Raw genomic sequence first — 12,548 nt, 5'->3', positions numbered from 1 at the left:
GTAAGCTCTCTCTACAACGCTGGAGATTAAGCCCCTGCACACGCAGACACCTAGATTACTGGTGTTGGTGTTTAAGCCATGTCAGTAAACAGAAACATGAATGTGAAGACGTAAGCAAGTGACAGGTAAACGTAATCACCGGGACAAAGGACCGGTTGCTGTCCCACGGGTCAGGTACGTGCCTACAGTGATGTATGCATACAGAGAGGGTCTGCAAAGTCTGACATATTCCGGAGACTCCATGGCCCTCAAAAGCCTTGCTTCCCACCTAATCTTATAAGACTTTGTCCCCTAATTAGATTGTATTTCTGTGTAGCAAATGAGCTTATGAAGTTACGATGTCCATCAATATATAATATATAAGTATGTGCATATATATATACATAGTTAAGCTAGGTGTGGTGGCACACATCTTTAATCCCACCACTCAGGACTCTAAAGCTTAAGACTTCAAGTTCAAGGACAACCTGGACTCCATAGCAAGAACTTGTCTCCATGGCATGACTATGTTCCAGTAAAACCAAAGGAAACCAAGTGTGTTTTATGCATCCTCAGGCATTGTATATGCCATGTGAAATCTACTAGCCTGCATTATCCCTCCCAGGGAACCACAGAGAGCATCTCAGTCCTCCTTTGCATTCTTACAACAGCTGTCTCCCAATGGTTACATCTGTAGAAATGTGGCAGCCGGGGGGAGGGGAGCAGCAGAAATGCTAACAGGCTTGTCCACACTGCCTCTGCCACCTCTTCAGCGACATCTGAGACCGCCAACCTTCCCACCTGGGCTTGAGCCACACCCACAAGGTCGGCACAGTGTATACCACAGGGATCATCTCTGGCTGGCAGGGCCACTCTACGCAGAGTGAATGCATGACACAGATTTAGTGCCACAGAATAATTCAGAAATAAATCCCAGGAACATATAAGGCAATTCATTAAACCATCACATTCACAAAAGCACAGGAACTTGTATCTTAGAGTTCAGAGAAACCTACCATCTGCTGCCAGCTTTCCCAGATTTTTACAATGTGCTCTCCAAAGGGAAAGGGGAGGGGACGCTAAAAAGACAAGTGGCTGCCTTCATCCTAACGGCGAATGGAACTAAAAGGGTGCAGTGGTTCTGCAGTCAGGTGACATTCTAGTAAGAAAGGGACACAGTGAAGTTCCCAGAGAGAAGGAGACACAGAATCAGAACATATTGCTACACGCTTGGTAAACACTATGTCTGCCCCTCACCATGGCAACAAGTGAAGGGAAGGGAATCCAGGCAGCCATGGATACCCAGTAACATTTCCAGCAGCAAGACAAATGCTCTCGGAAGGATTGCATTAGCTGACATTGTTCTTAACGCCCTCCCTGCTAAGGCACCGTCTGCCTTTGTTGCCCACCACTCCCAGAAACAGCACGTGTCACATTCTTGCTACCATGAATTACACTCAAAAGGGAGACGCTACTGTTCTTAAGTTGCCGCTGAGGTCAGTGATTTGTAGGTGGAGACTCTACAAACAGGTCCAAGAAGTTCACAATGGACTCAAGGTCACAAAGCTTGTAGGCTTTGAGATACTGACCAAGACTCGAGCCCTGTCCTAGTCTCTCCAGTCAAAAACTCAGACACATTAGACTCGAATGCATGAAGTGAACATCTGCAAAGGACTAAAGAAAAGGAGCCCACAGACCAAGGGCAGTAGTGACCCACCCAGAGACAAACTCACGGAAGGGCTTCCATTTCTTACAAGGAGCTCCAGACCCTCCACTCACAGCTCTCTCTCTTTTTTTTCTTTTTGTGTGTATTTGCATATGCAGGCAATTGTGTGTGTGTGAATATGGGTGCACTTGTGTAGAGGTCAGAGGTGTGTGGTGCGTGCATAGAGGTCACAGGACACCTCAGGTGTCAATCCTTGCCTCCCACCTTGTCTGGGACAGGGTCTCTGTGCAGCTTTCCTACATCTTCCACCACTCTATCCGGCTGGTAAGCTTCCGGGGCTTCTGCCCTCTTCCATCCCCTTACAAGGAGGCTGGGATTATAGACGTGTACACACCATGCCCAGTTCTTATATGGGTTTAGAGCATTCAAGTCCAGGCCTCACACTTCCATGGCATACACTTTTACCCACTGACCCATCTCTTGGGCCCTTCTCTACTTTCTTCAAACCACAATCAACAACAAGGTCTTTATTTAGTATCTAGTATTGATGCCCCTCAGCTTATGATAAGGCTCTGTCTCAGTAAAACCACACTTAATGGCCAGAATCAACTATCCTCATGGCCTAGTAAAAGGCATCAGTTTGACTTTTCTCCTTCTTGGTCACCAGGCTGGCTGGGAGCTAGAGCTCACGACTGCTGGCCAGCCCTAAAGACAAGATCCTACTTCACACCACAAGCCTGGGAAGAGAACAACATTCTAAACTTGAAGTATGGCTTTTACTGAACACATCCACTTTTGTGCCATGGAAAAGTCAATATCCCCCTAAGCCATTGTAAGTCGGGGACTCTCAGTACCTGCTAGGCACTGTCCTGGGGACTAGAGAGATGGTAAAACGTGAGGCAGACTGGTCCTTCCCTCCAGAGTGTATAAGCTCATTCTCTTCCTCCGTGTGTCATACCTTGATTTCTAGACCACCTTTTCTGCCCTTCACCCTAGCCTCTCATAACCTCTAACATATTCTGGAGTATACCTTTCATCAGTCAGACCTCTTTAAATTGTCCTCTCTGTATTAATGATTGCTGCTCCCTGGTCAGTGTCCACATTTTGACAGCTGGCACTTACAATTGATGGAAGAATCGCAAGTTGAGCTATCTCAAGATGTCAGGACCAGTTTCAGACACACAGTTCTGGCACAGAACTGTATGTTATGCCTTGAGCACAGGTTAAAAAAAAAAAAAAAAAATTGGGCCAGGCTCAAGTCCTAGGCCACAACACTCACCCCAGCCACCCATTCAACCAACACCTGTTCATGGAGCCTCTCTCGAAATGTATCAAAACTATTGAGGACTGATGAATGTGTGTGTGTGTGTGTGTGAAAAAGTAGACAAAGTATGTTCTCCTGGTAGAGCCACAGCACAATGATACTGCGCTTCTCTGGAACGAGCATTGCATTAAACAGGAAATGCAGCACGTGTGTTTTTAACCACAGCTGAGAGAGACGAGGGACCTGGGAGGAGCAAGGAGAAGGAAGTGAACACCATAAGCACTGGGAGCATGAGAAATTCTGGATTGTCATGGCTGTCTCAGAAGTGGAGAGGGCAGGCATGGTGGCTGATAATTTGATGTTCAGAATTAAATTCACACCTGATTTGTTTGTGAACTAAGATATGTGTTGGTATTACCTCTTTTCTCAGGATGGCTGGAGGACTTCAAAACAGTTCAGAATTTGAAGACAGAGGGCCTCTGAAATATAGCCTCATGCTCCGTGTACTACGGCTCCCCACCCCCTCTCCCGGAAACTGACATTCTGGTGTGTGTGTGTGTGTGTGTGTGTGTGTGTGTGTGTGTGTGTGTGTGTGTGTGTGTTATCACATCTTCAGAAAGCTTCCTAAGAAAGTCTTCCTCTCACATGGGGCCCAAAGTTGCTTTGCTGGCCTCTGGGCCCACACTCCCAGGCCTCATTTCCCAGACAGAAAGTTGACTGGGCAAGAGAGCTGTCTCGGAGCTTCCAGCCCTCATTTCTGGCCAGCCGCCTGGAAAGCTGACCTGGAGAAGCCCATAGGGGCCTGCAGGAGATGGAGAGCTGACTCAGCCGTCAGCACAGCCTGCCTCCAGGGCTTTACCATGAAAGGAGCAGACGCTTCCACCACCATATTTAGAAAGCCTATGTCAGCAGCTCAAAGGGCAAGGCTGTCACTCTCCCTACACCTTCACACCCACTCACAAGAAAGGCACAGGGAAGAAGAAAGGTGACCCTGCTGCAGCCCAAGAGAGAAGAAAGGCATCGGTGGTAAAACATATCTTTTTCAATGTCATAAACATACTTATATTCCTACAATTTATAATATCAGACCATCACCTTAGAGCACACATTTTAGAGCACGCTATCAGAAAAGCATATGTCCAAGCTGCCAATCCTATAACCCTTTCTAGAGGAGTCTTTATGTGTTCTAGGATAGACTCATCACTATTACATGGTCCCTCCTCCAAACTCTGCTCTCTTGGACTCCAGTCCAGGCATCCATGCTGGAAACCTCAGCTTCTATCAATCATTGAAAATTACCTACTGAATACCTACAATATACACCTCTCTTTCATGAACTTCTGTGACAGAGACTGACATTTACCAAACCCAGTTGTTCCTTTCTCTAAATCCAAGTAAGCCCTATTTCGTTAGGTGTGACCAGAACACCATGTTCCTAGTAATGGACTATGCAACAGCATGACTGTGCTCTGTTCTCTATGAACTTCCAATCCACCAGTTATGTTTCTGTGCCTAAGACAGCCTTGAAGGCATGTGTTACAGACACTGTTGGTCCCTGGATGGAGCAGATCCTTTCCAAAATCTTAGGTTGGTGAGTGATAAACACAATTTTTTATATTTAAGCTGCTGCACTTTAATTGGGTGGTTGATTTGTTAGCAGCATACAAGTTAATACATCCCTAGTTCTCACCCATTCATCTATCCTTTAATAAACATTTCTCAAATGTTTACTGCATTCCATTTGCTGAGCAAGGCTCCTAGGAAATAAAAGAATCTAAATGGAGGTCACAAGGTCTACCTAAACCAGACAATTAAAATTCTATTTAGATGATTTCATAGCAGTGTGGACGTCTGAAGTCACAAGTCACTCACCATCGAGAGATGTGGAGACTTCAGTTTGACTTGAAGCTATGCATCCCCTCTCTGAGTTAGCACTGCTCTCTGTAAACAGATGCAATCCTCCTTTGTGGCTGACAGCAGGCAGAAATGTTAGTTTGAGTAGTCAAGGTTCTACATAACGTGGCCCGAAATCAAACTGATTATATTCTTATTTTTTGAGATGGTCTCGTGTATCCCAGGCTGTCCTCAAGCTTGCTATGGAGCTGAGAACAATGTTGAATTTCTGATCCCCCTGTCTCCACTACCAGAGTACAGGGATTCCATGCTGCATCATCATGCTCACATTAACTGGTGCTGGGAGTCAGATCCAGGGCTTCACACATGCTCTAATTAATTAAGCATGCTACCAACTGAGGTACTTCCTCAGCAAATCCTAACAATTTCTCTAGTAACAACTCTACGTTTCTCTTCCATTCCGCCCTCCTAATAGTCCTATCAGCTCATGATTTTCAAAAAATTTGTTATTACGTTTGCTTGAGTGTATGTATGCTGGTATGTGTGTGCGTGTGTCTGTGTAAGAGTGCATGTACATGCAAGTGTGTGTGTGTGTGTGTGTGTGTGTGTGTGTGTGTGTGTGCACGCAAGTCATAGCACACATTCGGAAGTCAAAGGACAATTCATAAGACTCGATTCTCTCTTTCTATCATATGGGTCCTGGGGATCAAATTCAGGTCACTGGGCTTGACAACAAGCTCCTTTATCTGCAGACTTTTCTCCTCAGCCCAGTGCAGACACAATATTTTTCTAATACACTTCCTTGTCTCCTAGATTGGCTCTTTTCTGTTTTGTTTTCTTCCTATCCCACTCCTACAACGCTGAACCCCCAGGATATCTTGTGGTCCAGCTAGTTCTATACACCTTTTCTCCACAACACTTAAGACCTTCACCTTCCTCGGCTACCATAGCATTCTGTCTGCTTGCACTTTGAATAGCAGCTTAGGAATACTGGCTTAGGAAAGACACAGGGAAGTATGGGTACTTAGAAGAAACTCCAATATCTCATGCTAAAATCACCACATATGCACAAATTACAAGAGCAATGGAATTCTCCAGGGAAAGAAGAATGTTTTCCTATGTTATAGGATCTATTACATCTAGATGAGGCTTTGTAAAAATGATTACAGACAACTTTCAAGTTAAAATTTACTTTTATATTAATATAATCCTATCAGCAGAAGACTAGAACCAAAGTTCAGCATCATTAATTCATCTCCCTAATCAACTTTCTCATATATTTCCATTCAATCTTACCTTATAAATATGACAGAAACAAATGCGTGAAACTAAATAAATACCATCCAAAGATTATAAGTTAGTATTTTCAAGGCACTAGTCATGAACGGCAAAATTTGTATTCATTTGCTTATACAAAATAGAATACTTATCAGTGTAAGTTAAGCTGCCTTTCCTAACTGAAAGTCAACTTTCACCGAAAGATTGATTCTACATTTTTCCTTAAGATTAAAAACGAATAGCTATATTGAGTTCTTGGGGTAAATATTCTGATTAGACACATGGAGATTCAAAGATACTAAATTCAAGAAAGTCCATTAGAATATATATCATATATCATAATACAGCAACGTTAGTATCTTCTATCTGCAGCCTCATAACGAGCAGTCAAGACATCCCCCCAAAGTGTATACGTTGAGTTTGGTCAACTGCTGATGGCACTACAGGGAAGTAGGAGGTGGGGACCAATTGATGGGAACAGAGGGCCTGCTGGGCCCCCCACCTCTTACTGTCTCTGCTTCTTTGCTGTCGGGGCATGAACAGCATCGCTTCCCCCACCGTATTCGGCCTCATCTCTCTTGCTGAATGTCACTTTCATAATAATAAGTCTAATCCTATCAGCTGAAGATGCACCAAAGTTCAAAGTCATCCATTCACCTCCAGAGTTAATTAATTCTTTCTCTCAGATTCCACGGGAATGGCCTGAAACCAGGAGCCAGAGCACGTCTTTCCTCTCAGTTCTTTTAGCTCAGGGATCTGTCACAGTGACAGAGCTCACAAACATGGGTTTCTTTAGATGTTGTCTCTGATGAACAGAGGAGAATGAGCTGAAATCAGTCTATGGGCTGGGGGGGTATTTAAGTCAGAGTCTGAAAAGAAGATTAAAAAACAACCAAACCCTTTAAATAAATACTTTATCCCATAAATCATAGTGTATCAAATAGTCTGTGGGAACAGACAGTATGATATTATAACATATATTAGGAAATTTTGTAGAAACTGTAATAAGCTGTATCATCCTAAGAGATAGATCAAAACTTAAAAAATTAACTTATAACCATTTCCTTTCTTTAAAAAACCAATTCTGTGAGAATTTCATACAATGTACTTTGATCATATCTGTGGCCCACTCTTCTCCCTGACTCCTGGCCCAAGTTATCTCCCATGAAAACCTATAAGACATACACAAGCCAAGTGACAGGAACCCAAGACCACGGGATGTTCCTGAGACGCACTACAAAGTGGGCAAAGTCCACCAGTTCCCTCACTGCATCTGGTACCAGGACTGGGTGGGTCCTGGGGAATCACAGAGAAAGCAGTCCTGGCAGGCCCTAGGTACGCTTGCTTACCTCCAGAAGCGAAAGGCTGACAGAGGGCTAGAAGGGCTGCCCGGGCTGGATGGGGTTGGACTCAGGCTCCTCGGAGTGAGACTGAAAGTTAAAATAACATCATTCCGAGTGGGAGAAATGATTGCAGTACAAATAGCAGTAGCGCACTGGAGGGACCATGCTCCCCTTGGGCCCGAATCACCAGGGCCTGATTACCAATAGCGCCAAGTAATCATCAAATCACTTGCCCTTTTCCGCTCTAGAATACAGAACAAGAAGGCGACTTTCGGTGGAAAATTACATTTTAAAAACTGCAGCTGCCATTTGTATTCGAGCCTTTTCTTTGTCACAAAGCAACTTGGTTATTGCCATAGCGAATTTTGCATCGAAGATAATCTAATGTTGTTTTATACGGAATGAACATTGAGGAGAAGGCTTTTCTAGATTGAACTCACTGGCAAATCTAGAGCAGAACTGGAGGGAAGCAGCGATCAGACAATCCGAAGTTTTTAACAAGCAGACATTCACATTTTCATGTAAGACAGATGTCTTCTTAAGTACTCAGGGGAAAGCAAATCTTCCTCATGGCAATGACCCAGGATTGGTTTTTTTTCTAAGCCTCAAGGGCAATGATACCAAGGCTTCTCGTGCTTATATTTATAACTGTGAAAAACTTTTTAAAAAAATCTCACATGTATCTTTAGACTATTTTATACATTGGAGATGTTTTCCTTTCCCTTTTTCCAATTCAGCAATCACTGGGCCATTGTAGTACTTGCTCCCCAAAATCATCCAAAACCACCAAACATTTTCAGCAGCCAAGTCTCAAATAGTTGTCACAGTGGTCCAATAGATGCATTTACCCTTTGTGATTTGGGCCCCAAGCCTGTAAAACATATACTGTGTTATTTTTTTTCTTGTGTGCATGCATATGTGTGCATGTGTGTGTGTGTGTGTCATATGCATGTGTGCACATGAGTATGCAGGTTTGCTTGCCTGTGTGGTTGCACATGGGGAAGCTAGAGGTTGTCCTCAGGATGTATTCCTCCACAGCTCTCCGTTGTATTTCTCTGAGTTGGTCTCTCCTACTGAACCTAGGGCTGGCCATTTCAGGCCCTGGAGTTGGATCACTTGCTTGCACCCCCACAATTTTGGGGTTCTAGGCATATATCTCCAGGCTTGACATTTATATGGATGCTAGGGATCAGAATTCAGGTCCCCACGCTTATACAGCAAATACTTTGCCTCCTGGACCATGTTCCTAGCTAGCCCTGGATACTATACGTTAATGATTTTACCAATAGATCTTATAAAAAAAAAAAAAGGTAGCTGATCCTTATCAATTCCCAATTATTTTTACATGGCAAAAATCAGACAGAACATTAGTTATGCTGCTACTAATTCTTAGGTGGAAGAGAGCAACAGTGATTCCTGTTTTAGTATCATGTGTCTCTTAAAGAACACACTGACAACCTCCTAACTGTTAGATCATGGTTCTATATCACCTAATATGTTCTTACCTTAGAGAAAAGGGTCTGGGCATGAAGAGACATAGTGCATGTTTCAAGTCTGCTGTACCCTTCATTTGGGTGGCACAGAGAACTGGAAACAGTGGCCAAAATAAAATATAAGTTCATTATTATTAGGAAATTTCTAATACCATCTTTGTCTCCCACTGTGTGTATAATTGAGAGTTGGCTCCATGTGTCACACACTGAAGTGTGCTATTGCACACTCAAAACACTTCCATTTATTTACTAAGGCATTCCAGTGAAGTTTGATAGCTCCTAAAACCACTGTCCAGGTTGGTGCCAGTGCCCAGCAAACTAAGGCGTTGGACCCCTTCTGCCTTCAGAGCACTTCAGAAGCTGCTGTTTTCGAAATGTGCTATACTTGAACTTAGCAGCTCATTGGAAACCTCTTGGGAACGCTCACATACATCACTCATTTTATCTATGTCCCATGGAGTCTTATCTATCCTTTCCTGTCCTAAAATAGCCATGCATGGGCCCTCATGCCATGCTGTCTCCAGACAGAAACACGGATGATGTGCGCTGTGAAATGTTATGAAGCAGATGTTACATTCATAAAAACAAAATGATGTCATAGGAAGTAGAAAGTTGCCACAAATTCTGAATAAACTGACAACTTGTTAATTTCTAAAATATTTGTTTATTTAATATCTCATGTCTAGAACTTACATTTAAGAACTAGGAATCAGAAACTGGCCCTGTGTCGTTGGAAGATTCTGGACTGGATCTACAAGGTATGAAGGATGCTCATGTACTGTTCCAGAGCTGCAGTGCCTAGGGAACAAACTCTCCTGAAAGGAAATCACATTATCTCAGGAGACAGCATTCCAAAGCTTATTTGGTTTGTAAGTTGAGATCATGTCATGTGGTCTCCAAATAATTACATCGTGTGTGTGTGTGTGTGTGTGTGTGTGTGTGTGTGTGTGTGTGTGTTAATAGTAGCAGTTAAGACTTCATTCTAACATTTCTAATATTTCTCTACAGTGCTTAGAAGCTGAATTTACTCAAAGGATGGTTTTCCCTATGAATGAATGCAAAACTAGCTATGTACATTATAATTTTATATTCCCAGGCACACAAAATAATAAAAGTGAACGACATGAGAATACTTCAATGACATGTAAGCACAATCCTGTATTCTGCTATCCATGTTCCTTGGGTGACAACAGTAATCTAGATGTACAGTAACATTTACCTCCCAGAGGCCAGACCAAAGAGGGGCCATCTGATACCCAATCAAAATCCAGGGAACCCCATACTCAGCTGACTCCTGTATCCTGTCATTGTAAGCAACTTCATAAGAACTATGACAACCTCTCAGCCTTTCAAGTATAAAATGAAACAAATACAACAAACAATTGCAATTTTTAAAGTTACTTTAAATGTCTCCTTGTGTAATGGACAAGTTGTTCAAAAATGAAAGAAGAAAAGAAAATGCTTAATGTGAAATGATATTTCTTTGAAATCCAAAGGGCATAAGGGTGCATGACTCAAAACCAGAAGTGCATCTCTCACAGAAGGGTAGTGCTCCTGGGTCCTATGCCCACAGCTGTAGACAGGGAATGGATGGAAAGGTAGAAGGATGCATGCTTATTACTAAAACATTCCAACAAGATCATGAAGCTTAATGCTGCTGTGGCGTCAGGTGGGAAAATAACCATGGCAATGGGCAAGTAGTATTCCTGTGTCCATTCTGACAAATGCTACATCTAGCAAGAAGGTTGGGAGAGCATCCCAACTTTTTATAAGTGAGCATCATTTCATTTGAATAAAATAAGCATAGGATTTAAAGGGAGGGCTGATTTAAAAAAGCACTCACTAGGATGCTGTACATTCATTATGTATTAATTCAGAAGATAATTTCTCCTGCATGGTGCACCTACAGAACTCAAGGGGAATGATGGACACTTAAGAGGCGGACCTAGTCCAGTACGATATTATAGGTTATACACAGATTTCATAAAAATATAATCCCCTATCTGTGCTGTAAATGACAGAGATATTTATATTTGCCTACCAGATTCCTATTTCACTGTTTATTCTTTGAAGTGTGTCAGCGCAGACTCACTCACAGCTTCTGCATTTTTGACTAACAGATTTAAAATAAAAATTTGCTGACACGTCCTGCATCACAGATGTCTAACTTCTGCGCCACAAATCTGATGTGGACATGTTCACGTAGCTGCATCAAATCAGAAGACAGTAAGATGTGTTAATGGGTTAAAAAAAAATGAAGAAGAAGAAAAGGAGAAAGAAAAAAAAACTAGCTAAGCAAACACAGACCCCAACTAGGTAAACACATTGCATGCCGGGGCTGGAGGATGCAGAGAGGATTCTAAATGTTCTTCAGTTCATTAATATTCTGCTGCACTGATGAAACATGGATCACATCTAATGACTGTCACAAATAACCCTTCTCCTGCAAGCTCATCCATCCTGATGTTTTCTATTATTCACTGCAGACAGGGGCCTTTCTTCAGAGGCAGGCGTCATGAGCATAAACAAACAGTAAGAGGAGAGAAAAAGACAGATATACCATGGCCTACTGATGCATTCTTTCACAATGAGCTGTTAAGATGTTTCCAGAACTGAGGCTCAGCAACTTTAAATATGCAGCGGCACCTTCCCTCCGACTGCAATGCAAAACGCTGGGTCTGGGTTTGCACATCAGCTGGAACCAAATGCCATGCATTTAAAACATGTTCCTCTACCTCACACTGCTGCAGTGCTCTGAGGCCGTCAGTACAAACAGATGCTAAATAGCTATTGGTCCCCGGAAAGGGAACAGCGAGTGCCATGCAGAAAGCATTAAAATATTAAAGACAGACAATACTTACTCCAAGGTCAGCCCCGGAATCTGTAGCCTTTCCCGCTGGGCTTTCATGGTTGTTATATGTTACCACGCTCTATTGTAACCATGACACACACACTCTGCCAGCATCCCGGTGATGACAGAGAGCCAAAAGGAACCTCTCTGAAGGACTGGACTAACAACCTCTCAAGGGGGAGGGGGATCCGGTAAGTTTGGGTCCTTCCACCTCCAGCAGAATCAAGAGCCGTCAGCGGCTTCCCTCAGGTTAACTGTGGTGCGCTCTGCACTGATTTCGTTAAAGGAACGAGGCTCGCAGCTCTGCATATCAAGTAATTGGTTTCTGATTTTTTTTTTTTTTTTAAAGAAAGTCGCTCCACTCACAGACCCACTTTTTACCTCAGTGAAATGAAAAGTCCCTTTCACAGTGCAGACTGGGGGAAAAATATAAAGAAACAGTATCATGCGTAAAAGGGTTCATCTAAGCAAGATGTCAACTACCCCCTCACCGCCCCCCACCCCCCACAGCAACCCTGAATTTGCCTCCCTGGGGAAGCTGTGCCTACCCTCCCCTTGGAGTTAGCAGCATCCCTCCAGAGTCCACAAGAGATGAGGGATGGTGCCTGGTGAAAATAATTCGACCTTTCTTCTATATATGGCAATCACCAGAAAGAGGGATAAACTAGCTGTGCCAATCTGGGGGAAGCCGAATGCCGTTTTAAAGTAGAGACTTCTGTGACCAGGCACAGCGCGGTGGTTGGGAAGTACCAACTAGCAATGTGAGAGGCAGGAGCCCGAATTCTTGGTTTTGAGAAGCTGGGCTTTTAAGAACATCTCA

The 12,548-nt window shown here is 43.3% G+C and overlaps 1 protein-coding gene across 8 annotated transcripts in view; it reads right to left on the bottom strand.

Annotated features, from left to right (window-relative positions):
- The window catches only part of Mast4 (microtubule associated serine/threonine kinase family member 4), a 594,548-nt gene that overhangs the window by 204,227 nt on the left and 377,773 nt on the right, over nt 1–12,548 (bottom strand). For 2 of the 8 annotated variants that reach the window (XM_076552169.1, XM_076552174.1), the window contains exons 1-2: nt 11,739–11,921; nt 7,391–7,471 (exon numbers count right to left, since the gene is read on the bottom strand). The exons of 5 other annotated variants lie outside the window; for them this stretch is intronic. In XM_076552169.1, the coding sequence (XP_076408284.1) occupies nt 7,391–7,471; nt 11,739–11,785 (128 nt within the window). In that variant the 5' untranslated portion in view covers nt 11,786–11,921. Of the gene's footprint in view, nt 1–7,390; nt 7,472–11,738; nt 11,922–12,548 lie in introns of those variants that run through there. One more of the 8 variants, XM_076552172.1, reaches the window with a different exon arrangement.

The sequence above is a fragment of the Peromyscus maniculatus genome, chromosome 15 (assembly GCF_049852395.1).
Source record: "Peromyscus maniculatus bairdii isolate BWxNUB_F1_BW_parent chromosome 15, HU_Pman_BW_mat_3.1, whole genome shotgun sequence".
NCBI classification, from domain to species: Eukaryota; Metazoa; Chordata; class Mammalia; order Rodentia; family Cricetidae; genus Peromyscus; species Peromyscus maniculatus.
This window is presented reverse-complemented; position numbering and strand designations above follow the sequence as displayed.